Source organism: Crocodylus siamensis, chromosome 5, assembly GCF_052110815.1.
Source record: "Crocodylus siamensis isolate JL-2025a chromosome 5, ASM5211081v1, whole genome shotgun sequence".
Taxonomy (NCBI): domain Eukaryota; kingdom Metazoa; phylum Chordata; order Crocodylia; family Crocodylidae; genus Crocodylus; species Crocodylus siamensis.
The window spans coordinates 72,320,105-72,341,218 of record NC_143399.1 but is presented as its reverse complement, the minus strand read 5'-3'; the positions used below and the strand labels follow the sequence as shown (position 1 = coordinate 72,341,218).

Below are 21,114 nucleotides of genomic sequence, written 5' to 3'. Positions count from 1 at the left end.
ATGGGATTAGGGATGTACATTTCCCTTGGTCTTTCTCTTTTAGCATCCTTGTAGGATGCCATTTTGTTTCCTTTAATGCCCTTTCCTTAGCTGGATTTTCATTTGTACATTGGCCTTCCTGGTTTTCTCGCTATGTACCTGTGCGTTACTCCAATTTTCATGCTGAGTATTATGGCCAAGCTCCCCCCATTTCAGATATCTTTTTAACTTTCATTCCGACTAAGAAACTTCTCTTTTCAAACCAGAAAGTTTCCATCCCCTTGACCATCTTTGTGGAACTTCCTTTGACTTGAAGTTCCTGTTTTGAACTCTGAGGACCTCAGGCCCAGTTTAGTGACAACCACATACGCCCTGCCATGTGGTACCCATCCATTGTCTATACCAATGTCCTGAGGCTGGTGAACTTTTAACTAACTGTTTATTTCTTAATTGGAGGGAATCTTGCTTTTTTCAGGGATGGTGAGGGCTCAGCCTTGGAGGCGGTATCCTTCTGCATCCTTCCCCTGAGAGACAAAGAAAGAACAGGAGGCATGCTAGGAACAGACAAAGCCCACCCCTGTCCAAGGGTACAAGCAATTCCAGCTTGTGGTCCATGTTGTGCCCATGCTGGTTGTTGACTGAGGTCATCCAGGCTGAGCAGGAGCTACCTGACTGCAGAAGTCTCTCCCTGCCAGTGTGGGGATGCTCCCTCGTCCCACAGCCCCTCTGAGCCTTTTAGACAGCACAGATAGGCTCTGCTGTCCCTGCACAGAGCACAGCGCCCCCCTCCCTGCCCAGTGGAGCTTCTTATCACCACCCTGACAGGCCCTGGAAGCTCATCCCCTTGGCCTGCAGGCCTCTCGGTGAAGCAATTTGAGTGCAAAGCCCCATTCACAGGCCAGGGTCTTGCTGGGGTCTCTGCTAATGATCATTTACTTTTTGAGGGGTGGGGGGAGATGGCATCTTGTGGAGAAGCTCCCCCCTGAGGTGGGGAGAGTCCTACTGTGTGTGGTGGGGGAAAGCAGGGGACTCCAGGAGGCCAGTAAGAATTTTGAACACAGAGAGAGAAGATCCCAGAGGCTCTAGAGAGGGCAAGATCCAAAATCACACAGGTCCCTGCTCTCAGAGGCAGCTGTGCTTAGCCCTTTCCTGCCCTGGGGAGTGTATGTCACCAACCTCCACATGGCCACACAGACCTGATTCACAGCTGCCTCTCATCCCCGTGACATTTCTTCTTGCACTGCTCCTTCCTATTAATAAGAAGCTCCAGTTGCTGCAGCTGGATGTTTTGCTACCTCTGCTCTCTGTTCAGTTGGAACAGCTATAGGACAGAGGAGGGAAGTGAGTGACCTTGTCGCCCCTGATGCAGGGACATGTGTAGGCCTGTCCTCCAATTCATTCATGTGCACATGTGCTGGGCACCACTATAGGCTTTCATCAACTAACTGCCACCATGGCAGACATGTGAATGCATTTGTCACCAGTGCGTGCACACACTCATCCCCAAGACACATGTGAGGGCCATGCTCCCACCCACACTTCCAAGCACCATAGTGTACTCTAGTATATAGGGTATATCACTTGTCAAACTAACAAGCCCAACCCCATGACAGGTGCCCTGCCCCTTGCCTCTTCTCCCTATGAGGGAGTTGTTTCTAGCCTGGGGGAGAGGCTGGGCCCCAGGTTGGTTTCTGCCAAGTATCTGCTGTCTTGCTTCAGCTCCCCCAGGTGTAAGCATAGCAAGGGAGTGGAAATCCCCAGCCGCTGCCTCCCAGGTTCAAGGGCATGATGACAGCCCACGTGTCCTGAAAACTGCAGAGAAGGAGATATTCCAATGCTAGGAGCCCTGGGACAACAACGAGTGAGTGGCTGTGAGGTGTCTGCAAAGATGGATCTGTTGACATGAGCTTTCCAATCTGGGCAGGTTATAGTTGCTGTCTAGCCCTCCCCTGTGCCCTGGCTTTGCTGAACGGCCTGAAACCCTTGCACTCAAGGGCAGAGGAGTCACTGGGGTTCCCAGGATCCCTGAAAGGTCAGGCAAGGACTTCTCTGGCTGCAGCATCTGGGCATCTCCAAGTGGTTGAGCCTGCTGAGAGGCCTGGTGCTGTGTTTCAGTGATGGGGAAAGTGAGGCAGGGGCTGTGGGAGGGATTTGCCCAATGGCACTCAGGGGGTAAGTGGACGAAACAGTGATGGAGCCTGGGAGTTCTCCCTCCTGGGCCCGCACCCAGAGCACTAGACACATGTGGCCTGGGACCAGTGCCCAGGAGCTGATGGTGCCCCAGTCCTCCCCCTGCTGTGACTGGCTGCAGTAATGAGCGCTTGGTATTATCTCTCTGTGGCAACACAGGGCAGAGCCTGGGATTGCCTGCCAGGGCCCTCAGCTGTCAGGAGGCTGATGCAGATGAAGGAGAGGGTGGCAGTGGTTTTCCAGCACTTTAGGATCCTCAGAGAGGGACGTTGAATGCTTCCTCAGTCATGGTCCTGTGTTCTGGGCACTGTCTCATGTTCCTCAGCAGACCATCAGTGACCTGGGCCACGTTCAGAGGCTCTGCCAGAGCACCCAAGTGGCCCTGAGGGCTAGTCAAAGGCTTGAAAAAAAGCGTAAGAGGGAGGAATGGTTGCTGCCGCTTCTGGAGCGGAGTCCTACAGTCAGGTCCAGGAAGTGAGGAGACAGGTAGGGCCGTGAGTATCCCCTGTGTCTTATGGGCTGTGTAGGGCTGTGGGCCTGCTGACAGGTGAGTCTTAGGGCTGTTGGCCTGGGCAAGGTATATGTGTGTCTTTGTCTGGTGGATTATGTACATGAGTGTGTGGGTTGGAGCATAGTCCCCACGTGTCTAGGGGTGTGTGTGTGTGTGTGTGTGTGTGTGTGTGTGTGTGTGTGTGTGTGTGTGTGTGTGTGTGTGTGTGTGTGTGTGTGTGTGTGTGTGTGTGTGTGTGTACTGGTGCCAAGTGCATTCACAAGTGTGCCATGAGGGTGGTTAGCACATGAGAGTCTCTAGTGGTACCCGACACACGTGCACATGAGTGAATTGGAGGACAGGCCTGCACACATCCCTGCACTGGCGTAACCAGGCACAGCCAGTGCATTTGTGTGGCCATATTGCACATGCTCCTTCACTGCTTCATGCCCTGATGCCCTCTTTGTTTCCTCCTCTATCGCACAACTGTTCTGGCTGAACAGAGAGCAGAGACAGCAAAAGTTCCAGCTGCAGCAATTAGAGCTGATTATTGACAGAAAGCAGCAGTGTGAGAAAGAATGTCACCGTGATGAGGGGAGCTGTGAATCAGGTCCATGTGGCCGTGGGGAAGATGGTGACATTCCCTAGGGCAGGGAAGGGCTCAGCACAGCCGCCTCTGAGAGCAGAGACCCAAGTGGTTTTGGATCTCACCCTCTCTAGAGCCTCTGCTATCTTCTCTCCCTGCATTCCCAATTCTTACGGGCCCGTGGAATCCCCCACTACTCTCTCCCCCACAGGAGGACTCCCCCTACCTCAGAGGGGGATCTTCTCCTCAAGGCACCATCCCTCTCTACCCTACACACATATATCCACCCACGGTATATTATTATTAGTAGTGACCCCAGGGAGGTCCTGGCCTATGAATGGATTGCCTGCAGGCCAACGGGATGAACTTTCAGGTCCTGTCAAGGTGGTGGTGAGCTAGGCAGGGAGGGAGGCGCTGTGCTCTCTGCAGGGACAGCAGAGCCTTCCCTCAATGTCTGAAAGGACCAGAGTGGCTGTGGGAGCATCCCCACACTGGTAGGAAGGGACAGCTGCAGTCAGGTAGCTTCTGCTCAGGCTGGATGAACTCAGTTAACAACCAGCATGGCCACAACATGGACCATAAGCTAGAGCTGCTTGTGCCCCGAGACAGGCGTGGGCTTTAGTCTGTTCCTTACATGCCTCCTTTTTCTTCCTTCGTCTTGCAGGGGAAGCAGTCAGAAGATCACCTCCTCCAAGCCTGAGCCCACAGCATCTATGAAAACAAAACAAAACTAACCAAACAAAATAACTAGATTCCCTCCAATTAAGAAATAAACAGTTAGTTAAAAATTCACTAGCCTCAGGACATCAGTGCAGACAATGGATGGGTACCACATGGCGGGGAGTGAATGGTTGTCACCAAATTGGGCCTGAGGTCCCAGAGTTCAAAACAGAGGAACTTCAAGTCAAAGGAATTTCCACAAGCATGGTCAAAGGAATGGAGAGCCTCCGGTTTTAAAACAGAAGTTCTTTAGTCCAAATGAAATTTAATATACATTTGAAAAGGGGAGAACTTGGCCATATTACCCAACATGAAAATTAGAGTAATGCACAGGTGCACAGGGAGAAAAAACAGGAAGACCAAGGCACAAATGGAAATTCAGCTAGGAAAGGAGATAAAAGGAAAGAAAACGGCATCCTACAAGGATGCTAAAGGAGAAAGACCAAGGGAAATGTAGGTCCCTCATCCCAGAAGTGGAAGCTAATTAAGGATGAGAAAGAGAAGGCTTCTTTAGTTCAGCTGTCAGAATAAAGATCTACTCTCAGATGAAGTGAACAGTTGACAGTAAGGACAGGGGAGGAACTAACCAGCCCAGAGTTCAGGAATATGATTGTGGAGATTACTTACTTGGAGATCACTGAGGCATGTGGCAAGTTAGAATCAGCAGAGCCAGAGAAGATTTATGTTGAGTACTCAAGGCATTGGGGCTGGGAATTGCAGAGCCATTGCTATTATCTCTGATGGAAGTACTGTAAAGGGGATACATATCTGGTTAGCTCACTATACTCAGCAAGTAGTCAAAGGGTCAATGACTAGTCAGGTAGAAGTATCAAGTGGTGTTCCCCAGGGGTCTGTCCTAAGTCCATTATTGTTAAATATCTTCATTAGTAATTTGGATGATGGGATTGAGTGCATGCTTAGCAAATCTGTGGACAGTGTAAAATTAGGTGGAGTTGCAGACCCTCTGAAGGTTAGGGCTAGGATCTAGAATGACCTAGAATAGATTAGAAAAATGGTCCACAATCAGGGAAATGAAATCCAACAAGGGCAAACACAGTCTTGCACTTAGGACAGAATAACTGCATGCACAAATACAAATTGAGGAATGACTGGCTAGGTTGCAGTACTGCAGAGAATGACCTGGGGGTTACAGTAGACCATAAATTGAATATGAGACAACAGTGTGCTCCTGTTGCCAAAAAGGCCAACAGAATACTGGATTGCATTAATAGGAGTATCATTTGCAAAGCAAGGGAAGTGATTCTTCTGCTCTATTCAGCACTGGTGAGGCTTCACCTGGAGTAGTATGCGCAGTTTGGGGCCCTGTAACAGGGGGCTGTCTCAGGGCCAGATTTCCAATGGCCCGCCCACCTGTTTCTGGGTCAGCCACCTGCTTCCTCATCTGCCATGCCCTGATGATATCATTATGATCTTAATTAGGCAGGACGCTGCCCATTTCTTGCCCCGATGCCAGGAAGTGCTATCTGCGGCTTTGTTCCTCCCCTACATCGCAGCCCAAGCCTCACAGATGGTATCCACAGTTCTTAACATCACCAGCTCCCCACTGGGCCCCAGAATCCTTCAGTCCAGACCCCAACCAGATCCCTCCCATCAGGCACCTTACTCTGCCCTCACTCTGGGCTGCCTAGCTCTCTGAACTCCTCCCCCTCTCAGATGTGGCCCCCCCAGGACCTTTGGCCACATAGACCCTGGCTTCACCTCCAAGGCCAGTCAGAAACCCCAAGCCCTTAGCTCTGGGTGTCCCTTACCATGAACCCCTGGCCCTTTTGACCCTTGCAGTCCTGGCCCCAGCATTGACTAGCCAAGGATGGTTTGAGTCAGGCCTCTGAGCCTCTATCCCACTCTCTACCCTGGGTCTACCTTCTTGGCCTTACTATGGTATAACCCACTTGGTTGTGGGAGCTGGTGTTATTAAGGAACCCCGACCTACCTTTCACCAGGATGATAACTGGTCTGGCATCTCCTGGCCCTACCAGGCCACCCACTTCTGGCAGGGTGCAGTTTTAAGTCATGGCCCAGGACCAGGAGCCTCCAAACCATCCCCTTAAGCTCCTGCCCTTATCTCGAGGATGGTGCATACAGCCTTGCAGTCAGGCAATGTTTCTGCCTAACCTACCAGCAGCAAATTGCTCCATTTATATAGGCAGCCAGAGATCTAAAAGGGCTGCCGCAGTCAAACACCTGCCGGCTGCTTGGCTCAGCCCTTAAAGTGGCAGGCCCACTTGAAGAAGAATGTGGACAGCTTGGGAAAAATCTAGCAGAAAGCAACAAAAAAGGGTTAGAGGCCTGAAAAGCATGATTTATGAGGAAAGGCTGTGAGAACTAGGGTTTTTTAGTCTGGAGGAGAGTAAGTTGAGGGGAGGGGGGATTAAGAGTCTTCAAATGCCTGAAGGTTGGTTATAGAGAGGATGAATACTCCCACAGAAAAAATGTAAGTTGAAAATTAAGAAGAATGTTTTGGCTATGAGGGTAGTCAAGCACTGGAGCAGGCTACCTAGAGAAGTTGTAGAATCTCCATCCCTGGAAATTTTCAAGAACAGGTTGGACAGACACTTGGCTAGGATGGCCTAGTCAGGGATGAGCCTTGAGCAGCAGGCTGGACTAGATGACCTGGTCAGGTCCTTTGCAGCCCTACCCTCCTATGATCCTATGATCTTGTATACTCAGCTTGTCTAGATAGTTCCAGCATTCTCAGGAGGCAGATGGTGCTTCTCCCTGGCATGTGGCCATCCTGACAGAATTATGAAGTTGAGCACTTTAAAGTTTTTGTTTTGTAAAGTTTGTTCTCAGACTCTTTCTGGTTCCTACCTTTCAAGCTGGAACTGGCTTTATTCATGCTTTCTGCATCTTTCTGTGTTTCTGCATTTCTTACAGGTTGAGCCTCTCACATCACCATATTCCCATGAAAATGACCCTGTACACTGGTCACTTTTTTATAGTTTGCCTGAAATGTAGCGTTCTAGTTTTAGTAGTAAGCACTGAAGTCATCTGGGGGCTTAGTGGTTTCTGATGTTTCTTTTCAAATGGTTTCCTGTCCTTGAATATGCAAGTCTCACTTTACCCATGTGAACATTATTGTAATGCATTCTTTTTCAATTTGATCATCCTTATGTTCCCTTAGCAATAACAACCTTGATGTGAGAGTTACTGGCTGCCTCTTCTGGAGAGAAGGATGCCTTAGGCTCATCTCAGAGATATCACACTATATGGCTGCCTCTTCCTCCACATCACAGTATTTTAAAATGAGGCATTTGAGTACCAGCTCCTCAATACATGAAATGGCTGCAACCTCTTTTGGTAATCATGTTCATTCTGTGTCTTCAGGAATTTGCATCCCTTGAGAGACCTGCTACAAACTTTGTCAGATCCTTTACAAGACACAGCAGTTTCCAAACTGATTTAATATCTTTATGCATGGATATCTGCCATTTTGCCTTTCCCATTTCAGGGTTAGACCACAGGCTCCAGGAAGTCATCTGTATTCTGTCTGGTATTGCTGTCAATCACACTTCCATCTTATTTTTATTTCTTTATCTTTTTCCCTGCCCTTTGCAGCAGACAATCACAGTTGTAGCCATGATCTCTGACAGCTTCCGCCAGGTTGTCTCTCCATCTGTATGTCAAAATATTGCCAGCTGTGACACTGATCCCCACCAGCCCTGGTAGCATGTCTTGCTGGTGGTGTTGATATTCTACCAGACGTTTATCACAGTAGCATTCTGTCATCTGTGTTTATCCACTGGTGCCCAAAGTTGGAGAGTCACCTTCCTTCCTTATCATGGTTTATATGGACCAGTTTCAGTTGTTGTCACTCACTGGTGCAGAGAATGTGCCTGGGGAGATGTGAGGAACCAGTTGTGAACTGAACCTGTGCACAAATGCATGAACATACACACTGTAGGTACCAATACACAGTAGTCATCTGCCACTTTCCATTATGTGTATGACATAGAGTAATCCTGCTGGGAATGCAGGGTGTTCAGGAGTGTGGCAGCCCAAGAGCTAGCCTCAGTGGGCCAGCAGGAACTTCCTGGCATGACAGAACAGCATCAAGGCTAGATTCCAGACCTATGCAAATATGGTAGCAAAAGTGTTACTTCCTTAATGTAAGCAGTTCTTTATATAAGTTCCTGAACATAATAAAGAGTTGTTTTCATACCACAAGCCTCATATAGTCATTCTCAGTCATTCTCAACAAGGGTGATACAGTACCCTGGGCTGCCTTGAGATTCTTTCAGGGGTGTTGTGGGGTGCTATGCAATGTTAGCACTGTTAGGTGTGTAAACATGATTCACAATGTAAATCCCGAGATTTTAAATAAGAATCCATAATGTTAAAAGCATGCTGACCTATTGCGGTCTTTAAGTGCCTTGCCACAGAAATATTGCTCTATTATTTTCCAACTGGCAAGAAACAAATGAAAATGAAGAGCTGGCATTTTCCAAGTGGTGGTTTGAGTCTAAGGAGGTTGAGCACCACTGATCTAGGTACTACAGTGTCCACTAGAGGGCAGCAGTAGATTAAAACATTATGTATAAATACAATGATTCTCAACCAGGGCCAGGAGCTCCTGTCAGCATATCTGCCTTGTCTCTTGTACAAGGACAAGAGGGCCAGGGGCATGCCAGACATCCTCCTGTTCCCATGGGCCAATTATATTAGCCTGATCTGCAAGCTGGTGACAGACGCAGAATCCAAAACTCCTTCCCTCGTGAAATATTTTGCAGGGCACATCCTGAGACACTGTGAGGTATAGACTCCAACCAAACATAAACTGTGGATCACGGGCTCACCGTGGTTCTATAAGACCCTGAACAAGTGCCGCAGTTTGTACGGCCTGCAAAGTGCAGGCCCAGCAACCGTTAGAAACCACAAGAAGATCCAGGAGATGTTGAGGCTGTGGTACACCATGTCACCCATGGACCTGCTCCCGGGCAACGTGCAGGAGCGCATCGACTACAAGGATCTGGGCAAAGATCATAAGGACCTGAAATGGCTCATAGCCCACCGAGCTCTACCAGTGAGGGCCCGGGGACACAGAGAGGAGCAGCTGGGGAGACCCAGCTGGCCATGGCCCAACTGCCACGGAGCCACCAAGACGATTGACCACCTCCTTTGGCTCTGCACCTGCACCAAAGAGGTATGGAAAAGGGTGAAGCAGCTCTGTGAAGCGGTGACTGGCGTCAGCTGGTTAATCAGAGAAGTGGTGCTGTACGGGCATCTCGCCAAACACCAGAGAAACCTGTTGCCCCATTTCAATCAGTTTGCGTCCTGCATCAGGAGTGATCTGTGGAAGGCCAGGAACCTCCTGTTGTACAGGCAAAGGAACGTAGAGGTAGTAGGCTGTGTGAAAATGGCACTGAGCGAACTCTGGACCTACTACCAGAAATTGGTAGTGGAGGATGGAGAGGACGCGGACAAAGCCACCTGGCACAGAGACATGTGGCACAGGATCATCCAACTCCCTCCGAGTGGAAAAGGGGGCAGTGACAGAGATGAAGAGGAAGGGACAAGCAGAACTGAGGATAGCAACAGTGACAGCAGCAGTGAGTCCTCTAGTGGGAGCTGGAGGGACAGCAACATCGAGGACAGATGAACTGAGAATGTGACCCCGCAAGTGGGGTGGGGATAGAAGGGAAGCATTGCTTGGTCTAAGGGACCAGGATTTGCTTGCATGTGTTGTGCATGATCTGGATATGTAACAGGTTCAGGTATATATAGATATACATATATAAAACCTGCACTGTCTCTGCTCATCAGCTGTATGCAGCAGTGGGAGAAAAACCAGTTGCAAAGCTCTTGGACCCCAACTCCTCTGTGTGTCCCTTGTGAACCCCTGGTAATATTTGTAGTATTTCTAGGTTAAATTATTTACGGTGCTTACCTAAGCTACTTTTTTCACACTATCAGGCCCCGGAAAGTGCTCTACAGCTGTAATGTAACCCGTGTGCACGGCTGCAGAGTGCTTATAAAATGGCTGATTGTTTGAAAAATTAACCCTGGTTAAATCAAGTATTAGATGAAGGTGCATGAGGCTGCCCCAAAAAGCAGCTCTAGGAAAGAAAAGAGTTGTTTTGGTTTAAATGTTTTTTGCATTTTTCCTCCCTTTAGGAGCTGGGAGGCTCCTGTGGCTCTGGGAAGCAGGAACTTTTGGGAAAGCCCCAAAACACTTAGTATGACTCCACCTACCAGTATCCCACAGACTCAGTGCTTGCCACAGCTCTGCAGGTGTGGGGAGAGGACCCAGCCAGGCTCAGCTGGCACCTTGTCCATGTTTTATGGGAACCTCTTGGGCAGGGGGGAGTTCGCTTTTCTCCCACAGTCCTGGAGATCCAGGGTGCCCAGCTCCGTCCCTTGCTCCAGTTGGGTTTGGGAAAGGCGAGTCCTGCCTGCGGGGACGGCAAACGGGAAGGTCGTGCCACGTGAACAAGCACAGTGCAAGCACAAGCACAGTCGTGGCTACTGCCGGGACTCTGAGGCTGGCTGTCTGGGCAGGGCTCGCTCTGAGGTCTCCGGGTGTTGCGGGGCGCTTGAAATCACCGTCCTCTGGAGGGAAGTGGGACGAGGAGATGGCCCCTCAGAGAGACCATGGTACCCAGGCTGCCTTGGACGACACAGCAGAGCAGGGCCACAGGGCGAGGCCCCCAGTGTGGCCAGGCAAGGCCCAGCCCCCACACAGGCGGACACAGCTTTGCGGGGGGACGGGGGGGGACTAGCAGGACCCGGGGACACGAAGGTGGCTCCCCACTCTCGCCCCGTGAGCGCCCGCCGGCAGTGACGGGGTTAAAAATCACCCAGCTGCCCCCGCGCGGGGAGGAAAGGGACGTACAGCGCGGGCCCTCCCTGACGGGCTCGCGGCTGCTGGGGCTCGCGGAGGCGGTGGCGCCTCCCCTCCAGGTGCGACCCCTGGGGCGGGGGCGGGGAGCTTGGACGCCTGGGATCCGCCCCAGCCCGGGGGCAGCCGTGCCAGCGCGTGTGCCGGGGCGCCAGGTGCCCCCTGCCTGGGCGGGGGGGGGAGTGTACATTGTGCCTCAGCCGTGTGACACCTGAGTGTGTGCGCGCGTGCGTTGCGAGACGTGTGCTGCATGTGTGTGTGGAGGAGGCACAGGTGCTTGGACTCCGTGTGAGAGTGTCATATTGTGTCATGTTGGGTACTGTGGTGTCTAAAGCACTTGTATGTTGGAAGTTGGGCTGTATTGTGTGTGTGTGTTGGTGATGAGGTCACACCCCGGGTGGCATTGTCTATGCGTGTCAGACAACTTTGCAATATCTTATGTGGTGATAGGAAGAGATGCACTCCAAGCTGTGCAATGAGCACATGTCCATTTGCTTATTGCAGGCCAAGGGTGTGAGTGTGTGTGAGTATGCATGCGCTTTAGGCCAGACATGTCTAAGTAGCAAGCTGGGGTAGATGATGCACCTGTTCCAAATCATATCCCAGGCGTGTAATGTGGGTGCACAATGCATATACAAGTGTTCATTTGTGCATCATGGACCAGGCTGTATAATATCTGTGTGTCAGTGTTTGTATGCATGCATGCATGTGCATTAAGGCCAGAGAGTGTGGCACCTGCATGTGTCTGTTGCAAGCCAAGGTGTGTAACCTGTTTGTATGCCTATGTTACCGACAGGCTCTGAAACCTGTGCCTTTCCAGCTTCTGCCTGCTAGCTGCTCATGGCTGCATCCGCCACCCTGCAAAGAACACCTGTGCGGTACCAGCAACTTCTGCTGGCCTCAGCACTGGCATCAAAGGGGTCAGCATCATGTCTGTCTGCACTGGGCCCTCCCTACCTGTTGGGCAGGGCACTACATATCACAGGTGCCATCCCTGCTGGTCACAACAAGTGGTCCAAGGTGAAGAACATCAAGGGTCCACGGGATGCTAAGCGTAGCCAGATCTTCCAAAAGCTCTCCATGATGCTGCGGTTTGCTGTGCGAGGTATAGGTGGGGGTTCCCAGGGGCTCTGCTCTGATGTATGGGTCTAGGGGAGTCCCTTAGGCTTTTCTGTATGAGGTATAGGCCACATGTGCAGCCTCTTAAGCCCATCCCCTACAAAATCCCTATCCTCCCTGGACTGCTGCAGGGTAGTATTTGGGACTGTGTGGGGTGCACTTCTGTTCCCATCCCTCCCCCTACCAGCTATGGGAACTTCTCCCCATGGGAGGGGATAATGTCTGGAATCCTTGGGGTCAGAGTGGTGCGGACATGTCCCTGTTGAGACTCTGGCCACATCTTCCCTTCTTATGGCTTGCCCCTTTCCTGTCCCCTTTGCAGAGGGGGGACCTGATCCCGAGTTGAACAGCAACCTGGCCAACATCATCGAGCGATGCCGCAACAGCAACATGCCCAAAACCACAATTGAGATGGCCATCAAGGGAGTGGTATGTATATGGTGCTGCCAGCTGAGCTCTGCGCAAGGGTTGTGTTTGTGTGTATGTGCATACATCTGCACTCATGCTTGGGCTGCAGATGCTCTGAGTTCTGCAGTGAGGGTCATGATGGGGTTGGGAGTGGGTGAGAAATACAGTACAACAGAATGAGAATGTTATGCTCCTTGTAGAGCCACCAGGTAGTGTTTGACTTGTTTGGGCCACACAGCAATGTTTGAAACATAGTGTTTGGTTTTTTTCTCCCCTCCCTCCCATTTTTTTTTTTTAATACCCATTTATAGAAAACCTAACAGAAAAAATTTTTACTTTTTTAATATACAATTTTGGGGGAAAAAACTCAGCAAAAATGTGTAGCAATTTTTTTTTTTAGTTTTAGTGAAAACTTAAATGGCAACAAATGGGAATATCCTGTTAGTTTGGGATACCGATATCCTCCAGCCAAGGTATATTTTATCTTTTCAAGAAGCAATGTCTTGTTGTGTTGCTGTGATAATAATGATAGAAAATAGTATTCTGGAGAAGAAAAGTGAATTAATTGCCATCCATTCCCTTATAAACTGCGCTCTGGCATCAATCTGTTTCCATAGCTTTCTATGGAAGGTTAATCTAGAGCTGGAGGCCCATCAGAGGGGACCATGAGAGAGACTGGAGCACCTAAGAAAAGTCTACTGTAAAGAGAGACTAAAAATGGGAGTGTTGCTCATCATATGGTGGACACACACCCTGGTTATTATAGCCAGTGTTATTCTGACTTGTACTCCATAGTAAAGACTGGACACAGCCAACTCTCGCAAGGTATCTGCAGTAGGTGCTATTGCATTGCGTGGCCACTAGGTGGCAAAGGAGCCGATTTGTATTGAGTGAAGGGCTGCCCTGGATGAAATTGTGGACACCCTGCACTTACTCTGTCATGCCATGGAATAATGTTGTTGCAGTTATTTTGTCAGGGAAACTTTACCCCTGAAAAGAAAGACTTACTCTCTGGTAAGGTGATGTGTCATGTGTTCGCTTCACTCCCAGAGTAAAACCAAATGTCCTTTTTTGCAAACTTGGCCTGTGGACGAATCGGAAGAGATATGCTGCAGGTCTATAAAATAATGACCGCTGTGGAGGAGGCAGACTGGGATGCAGAGGGAGGGGGAGGTATCTCTTTTCTTTGTCCTGTAACACAGAAGCAAGGGAGCAGGAAATGAGCTAGGTCAGGGTGCTCAGAACCCATTCAAGGAAATATTCATTCTCAGCCTGCTGCAGGCAGGGTGGCATCAAAGCTGAGAAACTGGTAATTTTTATGGGATGTTTCTGTGGCTCATGGGAGCACCTTGAGTTACCACAGGTCACTTGTGCTTGTGAGAACCCACAGAATTAACATGGGGCATTTGCATTTGCTGCTGTAGCCGCCAGAGCTACCTGTTCTGGAAGGCAGGGTCAGTCTCCTACTTCAAGGCTGAAAACTATACATAACACAGGGGGCATATTATCATTCCTCCCCTCCCCCAAAATAAATAAATAAATAAATAATGGGCTCCTGAGACCTTGTTTTGCAGCATTTGGTGCTGGCTACTGTTGGAGGCAGGACAGTGGGCTCAGCTCCAGTCCACTCAGGTTATTCCTGTTGTCTGTTCCTCTGCCTGCAGAGAGCCCCCTCCTTTCTTTCCCCTTATTTCCAGCTGTAATTTGGGGCTGTAGTCCAAGTTGTGCTGTGCTTTTTTTAATGTCCATTTGCCATGTGGACAGTGGGTATGGTGAACGGCATTGCACAAGTGTCCTGAGGAAATCAGATGGCAGGAGCAAGGAATTGTTCTTGGCCCAACACAGAGATGAATGAGCAGCAAGAAGTGTGTACAAAGGGACTAGGCTTTTATGGTTGTGAAAGCACCAACCCTCAGGGCTGAAGGCTGGGGCAGAGCTGAACCAAACTCTTCTCATTGCAGGACAAAGAGAAGAGCTCCAACTACTTGCTCTATACAGCTAGAGGCCCTGGGGGGTCTGCCCTGATCATCGAGATACTGACAGACAACACCAGGCGAACTCAGCAAGAAATCCGGCTCCTACTGAGTCGCAAAGGGTCAGTGTCCTTTCCCCGCCTCTGCGGTGTCCTGTAGTTCTTCACGTTTTCAGGACTTTGAACCCAGTGTCTCTGGGTTGTGAAGCATCACAGTGCCCTGGCTGAGAGGGAATATGTCACATTAACTGAGCCACAGGAGCAAGCTGGTTACTTGCTGCCCATGGCCTGGCTACTAGCTGTTTAGCCTCGGGTCAAGAATTTGCAATGAAATAAGCCAGGTCTTGGGTGAAATTACCTGAGGCACTGAGTGAGTTGGGAACCAAAGTCCTGTTGAGGGTTTTTTCCCTCCCTTAAAGTGCTGTAGGGACTTGGGAGCCCATGTTGTATAACAGTCCAATAGGAGTCTGGTCTCCCAAATCACTTAAGTGCTGTAGAAAATGTAACTCCCTTGACTAAGCGGAGGAAGCTACACTGTTGTGTAAACAATTTTGAATTGGTGTAATGAGCAGGTATAGTCCTGTATACAGATGTGCTTATATTAGTCCAGGTGGCTTAAATCTTTCTCCTGTTTGCCTAGATAGGCATATTGTGGCTGTGAGAGCCTAGAGTACGTGACAAGCGATTTTTTTTTTTTTTTTTTTTTTGCGGAGATGGGAGGTCGTAATACCTTTTATTGAAAAGTGCCTTTCCTCAAGCCCGGGGAAAAAGCAGGTACTGCCTAAGCTATATACCAGATAAAACATTTGGCATTTTTACATGTGCTCTGGGTGATTGTGCATGTGTGTGCGTGTGTGTGTGGAGGGGGGCAGGGGGGCACTTTAATTAGAGTGACTCTGAGAGTTGCTTTAATTAAAGTGCCTGTAGCATCTCGTGTATTAGGGTACCTGAGATTCCTGAGATTCAAAATGGCAGTGGGGGCACATCCCTGCCACCATTTTGAATTGTGGGGATGCTGATACTTGAGATGCAGAGGCTGGCTGGAGCGTGCTAATTGGCACACTCCAGCAAACTTGATTAATTGCAGCACATTGGAGCAGCCTCCTGGCACATCTACAGGCACCCGTTGTCTTTGGAACCTAGTTCAGTTCAGAAACGCTTGAACACAGAGAACCGCAGGAAGAGTCTAGGGTGTGAGGGATGCATTCTTGCAGGGAGAGACTGTAGCTCCTGGATTATTGGAATTGTCCCTGGGACTGTTTCTCCTAGCTTTTCTGAAGGAGGTGGAGAGGTGACATCAACCTGGTCTGTGAACTGGGATTGGCACAAACCAAGCTGGATCTTTATTCTGAAAGACCAAGGTGGAATGAGACCTGCTGGGTGGGAGGTGCAGGAAGATGGATTCAGAGTAGAGACTAGATACCAGTCTTTAATGGGGAAGGAGTCAGCCATTGGTAATGGCTACTGTAGAAAGGGGATGGGCCCTCCAACATTTGGCACTGGTACACTGACATGGAAGGTGGGGAGTGACTCTCTGAAAGCTGCACTCTACTTCAGCCAGAGGTTAGTGGACTGGATGTAGGGAAACCAGGGGGGGCCCTAAGTTTCTGATGTAGTTATGGGCAGGAGGTGTCAGAAGGGGTGTTACTGTGGACACTTTTGGACCAATTTTTGTGGCATGGTGGCCTGCAGGGGACCAGGCTCTGTGACCCAGGCTTTCCCTTCCAGCTCAGTGTTCCTGTATGTTTCTTGGATCTGGGGTTTCTTGGCATGGTCGTGGGGGTGCTCAGGTGAAGGTTGTTCTTTTTCCTGTAGCTCTTCTTTGCACACAGGGGTGTTGCACACTCCTGGTTTATGCTAATTTGCGGCCTTTGCACACAGGGCAGTAATGACTGATGGGGTCCGTCACCTCTTTGACCAAAAGGGGGTGGTTACAGTCAGCAGGAAGGACCGGGAGCAGAGGTCACTGTCTCTGGAACAGGCCCTGGAGTTGGCAGTTGAGGCAGGAGCTGAGGATGTACAGGAGAGTGAGGATGAGGAAGAGCAGGAGGTGCTGAAGGTAGGTTTCCACAGGTTGCAATTACCATGGTTACCTGACCAACAAAGCATGGTATTGTGGGAGAAGTGGGGGTGCACTCAGGACCATTCACTTGTGCTTCTCTGGCCAGATGGGTGTGAGTGGCAATACCCTCAGCTAGTAGGGGGCACCTGTTTCCTGATATCTTCTTCATGGGACCAGTGAGATTGGTCTGGGATGGTGTCTTGACACTTCACTGCATGGTTTTGTGCTGTGGTGGAGGTACATGGAGTTCCAACTAGCCCCAGTCCCTCCAGGGAGATGGAGCAATACCTTGCGGGGGCTCCTGGCTGGGTCTGGGATTGAATCAGCTGATGGGGACCATCCGGCTGCTGGTGGATGCCTTCACTGTGCTGCATGTATTGTACAGCCTTCCTCTATATCCTGCCCCTGCCTGGGGTGAAGGGAGGCTCCTCAGCTTTGTTCTGTTCTTGGGCTGCTTTCCCCAGCTTCCCACAGGGGATGTAGTATGAATGAGAGCAGCTCTGAGGCTGTTGTAGCATGGACCCAGGGGCTCATTCTTCACCCTCTGCTCAACCAGGGTAATATTGTGAAACTTTACTGCAGTTGAAGACCTCAGGGTGACCACAGTGCAGTGTCAGGGAGAACAGACTTTGGTGAAAGAAACTGGTGATGTTCTGAGCGCAAAACATGAGCTCCCTGCTCCAGCAACAGACTCAAGTTTGCCGTGGACCCAACCCAGCAGAAGGGGTCAAAACTATGCTGCATGGTTGAGGATGCATGCCTGGCCCCCTGTGCTGAGACCCTCCCTTCTCTTTCCACAGTTCTTGTGCGATGTATCTGTGCTACACCAGGTGCGGAAGAAGCTGGATGCACAAGGCTTGCAGTCGCTCTCTGCTGGGTTGGAGTTCATCCCCAACACCACTGTGGAGCTCTCTGAGGAGGAGATGAAGCAGGCCTCAGAGCTCCTCATGGGCCTGGGTAACTGCCAAGACGTGATTAGGATTTATGACAACATTCAGTAGGGGGCTGTGTTTGGGATGGTGAGGGGCAAGGACAGTGTCAGAATGTCCCCCCCACCCCATTACTGGGATAACAAGAAACAGGATGTTGGTGCCCCATGGACAGTGACGAGATGTGCTCCACTGCTTAGCTGGGGTTTGCACCCTCTGGCAAAGTGGTTCAGGACTCGGTCTTGCCCTGGAATGCAATCAGGACTCCACAGGTTAATTGCCAGGCTGGATTGTTGCCAATGGGGTGACTCTTGCTTTGTCCTTCACCTGTGGTGGGGGTTGGTTTGATTGCTGAAGGGCTCAGCAGGGCAGGGGTATTTGTCCTGGGTGCTTGTGCCTTGAGCCCAGCAGGGCTTCAACCCACACCTGTTGCAGCAACAAGGCCCACCCCTTTCCCCAGGCATCAGATGCTGTGCAGGATGAGCTGCCATTCATTTGTGCAGCACTGAGCACAGCATCAGCACTGCATAGACAGCTAGGCAGTGCTATGACAGGAGCCATCCTTAGCTTCACACCTTTAGCCGTATGTCCTGTATGACTGTCTATGGCAGCCCTGCTTGGAGGGCAGCAGCCAAGTTAGGGGCACCCCGTACCATTCAGCCTGGTTGCAGCTATACTTTCATCATGCTGGCTAATAAACAATGGTTTATGGGTAGGGGCTCTGTCTCACTGTCTCTGCTCTTGGTATAGTGCTGCTCTTCCTATCCAAATACATGTGTGCCTCAGGGAATGGGGGATGGGGCCATTGTGGAGTTGTAGTTGGAGGCTGGATGAGTCATGGCCAGTTTGGATGGAGACATAATGGGAAAGTCCAGAGAAATTCTCTATAGGCAACATTAAGGCTCCTTGGAGTTGCTTGCTCTGTCACAGTTAGGCAGGGATGAAATTCAAGCTGGAAATAAGGGGGTGGTTGAAGGGCATTGGTCAATTAAGATGTGGTGACTGTTCAATTGCCACTCCAGTCCAGGAGCTGTTAAGACTGGGTTCAAAGGTCCCTGGAGGGATTCTCTGGCCTGAGTTATACTAGAGGCTGGATGGGATGGTTATCTAACATTCTCTAGAAAAATTATCTGAGTGAAACCAATAGTTTCCTAAGCCATTGCAACCATCCTACTGAGAAAATTTGGTCCTTGTTGCCAGTATAGAGCACAGCGTTCTGTGCAGAAATTGCCTGTGGTCTAAAGTAAACTTTGTCTTGTATTTTCCCCTTTTTAAATATATACATATTAAAAATTGAATTTGTAACAATGAGGAGAGGGTAGTGGAGGGTGTTCTCTTATGTAAATGTTTGATGAATCAAAAAAAATTAGTTGAAACATTTTTTTTCACTTGGAAATAATTTCTTCACAAATTAATACCCACTTTACAGCCCAAGTGCAAGTGGGTGCTTGAAAAACCAGTGTCTAGCTCTGGGGATGAAGTTCTGTAGCAGCCTGAGGCCTTCACACACACTGCTGGTGGCTCTCAGAATGCCTGGGATCATTTTAAACGTGATACTTTAAAACTAGGAATTTGTTTTATCTTTTGTTTGCTTTCTGGGTTTGAGCAACTCAGGATTGTGTGGGGGTTCATTCTGTTTTTAAAGACAAATGTAGGTTTGGTTGTATTCACATGACTCCCATCAGCTGGGGATTTTAAAGAAAAACATGAGGTTGGGATAAATCACAAGAACTTGTGTTGCTGGTTTTTGGTCAGGAAACATGGCCAGGATCTTACTAACTGATCCTCTTCCACCTTGATAAGTACTTTATATTTCAAAGTGTAAAATCGCAAGAAACCCACAGACCAACATACATATCTGCACAGAACCAGCAATCGCCCTAAACACATTAAGAAAGCTGTAACATAAAGCCAAGCCCTCTGGTACCACCAAGTCTGCACTGAGGAGAACACCCATGATCATCACTCAAAAGGACTTTCACTTAACAAGGACACTCCTCCAGAGAGAGAGAGAGAACTTTTGAAAGAGCCACCCGGATTCCATGTGAAGAATTGCTGCAGTACAGAAAGAAAATCCCCATGAATCGCACACTGCTAGTCATGACATACTATCCTTCCCTGGAACCTATATGAAAAATCCTCAAACAATTGCAACTCATTCTAGAAGAAGAACCAAGTCATAAAGAGATCTCAGAACCACCCATTCTAGCCTTTAAACAAGCACCAAACCTTGCTAACCTCATCGCCAGAAGCAAACTTCCTATGGCCTAAAACACCGAATGGCTCCAGACCATGCCGGGACAAGAAATGTAAAACCTGCCAACACATCACTACCCCCACAATTACTACATCCCACAACAGAACCATCCGCATTCCCGGATCTTACAGCTGCACCTCCAGAAATGTAATATATCTCATCCAGTGCAGTAAATTCCCTGATGGAAAATATGTAGGAGAAGCCAAACAACGACTGGGTACCAGAATGAATGTACACCAAAAATCTATCAAAGCCAAGAATACCCGATCACCTGTGGGGGCACATTTCTCATAAGACAACCACTCTCTCTCCAATCCCGCAGTTCTAATCCTCAAAGGGAATTTACAAAGCATCTTTCACAGACCAGTCTATGAACTTCACTTCAACTTACTGGACACAAAAAATCATTGACTAAATATAGACATTGGATTTATGGCACATTACAACCTGCCTAACATCTGATACCTTAGGTAACTGTTTACCAATTACTTATCACCAGGTCTGCAGTCCTTTTCCTGTCCCCCACCACACATACACACCTGTTTCTCACCCACTGACTACCTCAATTTGCTTTTTCACTATCTTTCTTGCATATGAGCCTTGGGCTTCTATTCTATTCTGTCCCATCCAGGAAGAGCACAGAACAACTACAGACTTACTCAGTTTGAAGAAGGGTGTTTGTGTCTGAAAGCTTGTGAAGAAGAATGTTTCCAACTATTTTAGTTGGTCTGATAAATATCTGATTTACCCAAAGAACCTTGTCTGCCTATGTCCTTAGACCAATATGACTACAACCACTGGTGATGCGTTGGGGGTGCACAGGGGTACATGTGCACCCTGAGCCTGGCAGTGCTCCCCATGCAAAAAGGTGCTGCTGACGCTGCCAGCAGGCGGTTGCTGCTTCCCACCCCCACCTTGCTGCCAGTGGCTTTTGTAGGTGGTCTCCAATTGCCAGCGGCGTCTGTGGGTAGTCGCCGACTGCTAGTCGGCACTCACCACCCCTCCACTGCCAACAGCACCGTGGTTGCCTGTGGGAGCTCATTGCTTGCTGCCACCATGCTCCCGCCACCGCCAGGCTCCCTCCCACCCCTCCAGGGCCACATGGCATTTGTGGCTATGGCCAATATCTCCAAAACACCAGGTTGCACTCAACATATTTTATTTAAAACCCAACCTGAGGACTTCAGGGCCAGAAGCCATCTGCTGTCTGAGCCCTATCATTCCAAATGATCACTTTCAGGGGTGTGATATCACCCTGTGGCAATAGTGTCTGTGTGGCAGAAGTGCATGTGACACCAAATGTTTTAATGAGTGTCCTACCCACATTGAAGCCAGCAGCAACGATGTAATTAAGCTACTGGTTGTTTGAATAAAATAGCCTGTAAAGGACAATTTCAGTGTACCTCACCTAGACAGTGGGAGTAGGGGTTTCCAGAACAGACCAAGCCATGGGGGTGGAACAGGGGCTCTGTAATGTCTGAGGGAAAAGATGCTCCAGTACAGTAGTGTGGAGATGTAGCTGGGATCTTAGGACTGAAGGGCAGCC

The 21,114-nt window shown here is 49.5% G+C and overlaps 1 protein-coding gene across 2 annotated transcripts; it reads left to right on the top strand.

The window, feature by feature from the left end:
• Window positions 1-10,791: 10,791 nt before the first annotated feature.
• Window positions 10,792-18,622, top strand: TACO1 (translational activator of cytochrome c oxidase I). Of its 2 annotated transcripts, none has more exons than XM_090048913.1 (6): window positions 10,792-10,883; window positions 11,618-11,926; window positions 12,263-12,369; window positions 14,310-14,443; window positions 16,202-16,379; window positions 17,183-18,622. In XM_090048913.1, exons 2-6 carry the CDS (start codon window positions 11,662-11,664, stop codon window positions 17,381-17,383), a joined length of 885 nt encoding a protein of 294 aa, XP_089905039.1. In that variant the 5' UTR covers window positions 10,792-10,883; window positions 11,618-11,661; the 3' UTR covers window positions 17,384-18,622. The 2 variants fall into 2 exon arrangements, with proteins under 2 accessions (XP_089905039.1, XP_089905040.1); XM_090048914.1 differs by lacking the exon at window positions 10,792-10,883 and adding an exon at window positions 10,934-10,976.
• Window positions 18,623-21,114: the final 2,492 nt, after the last annotated feature.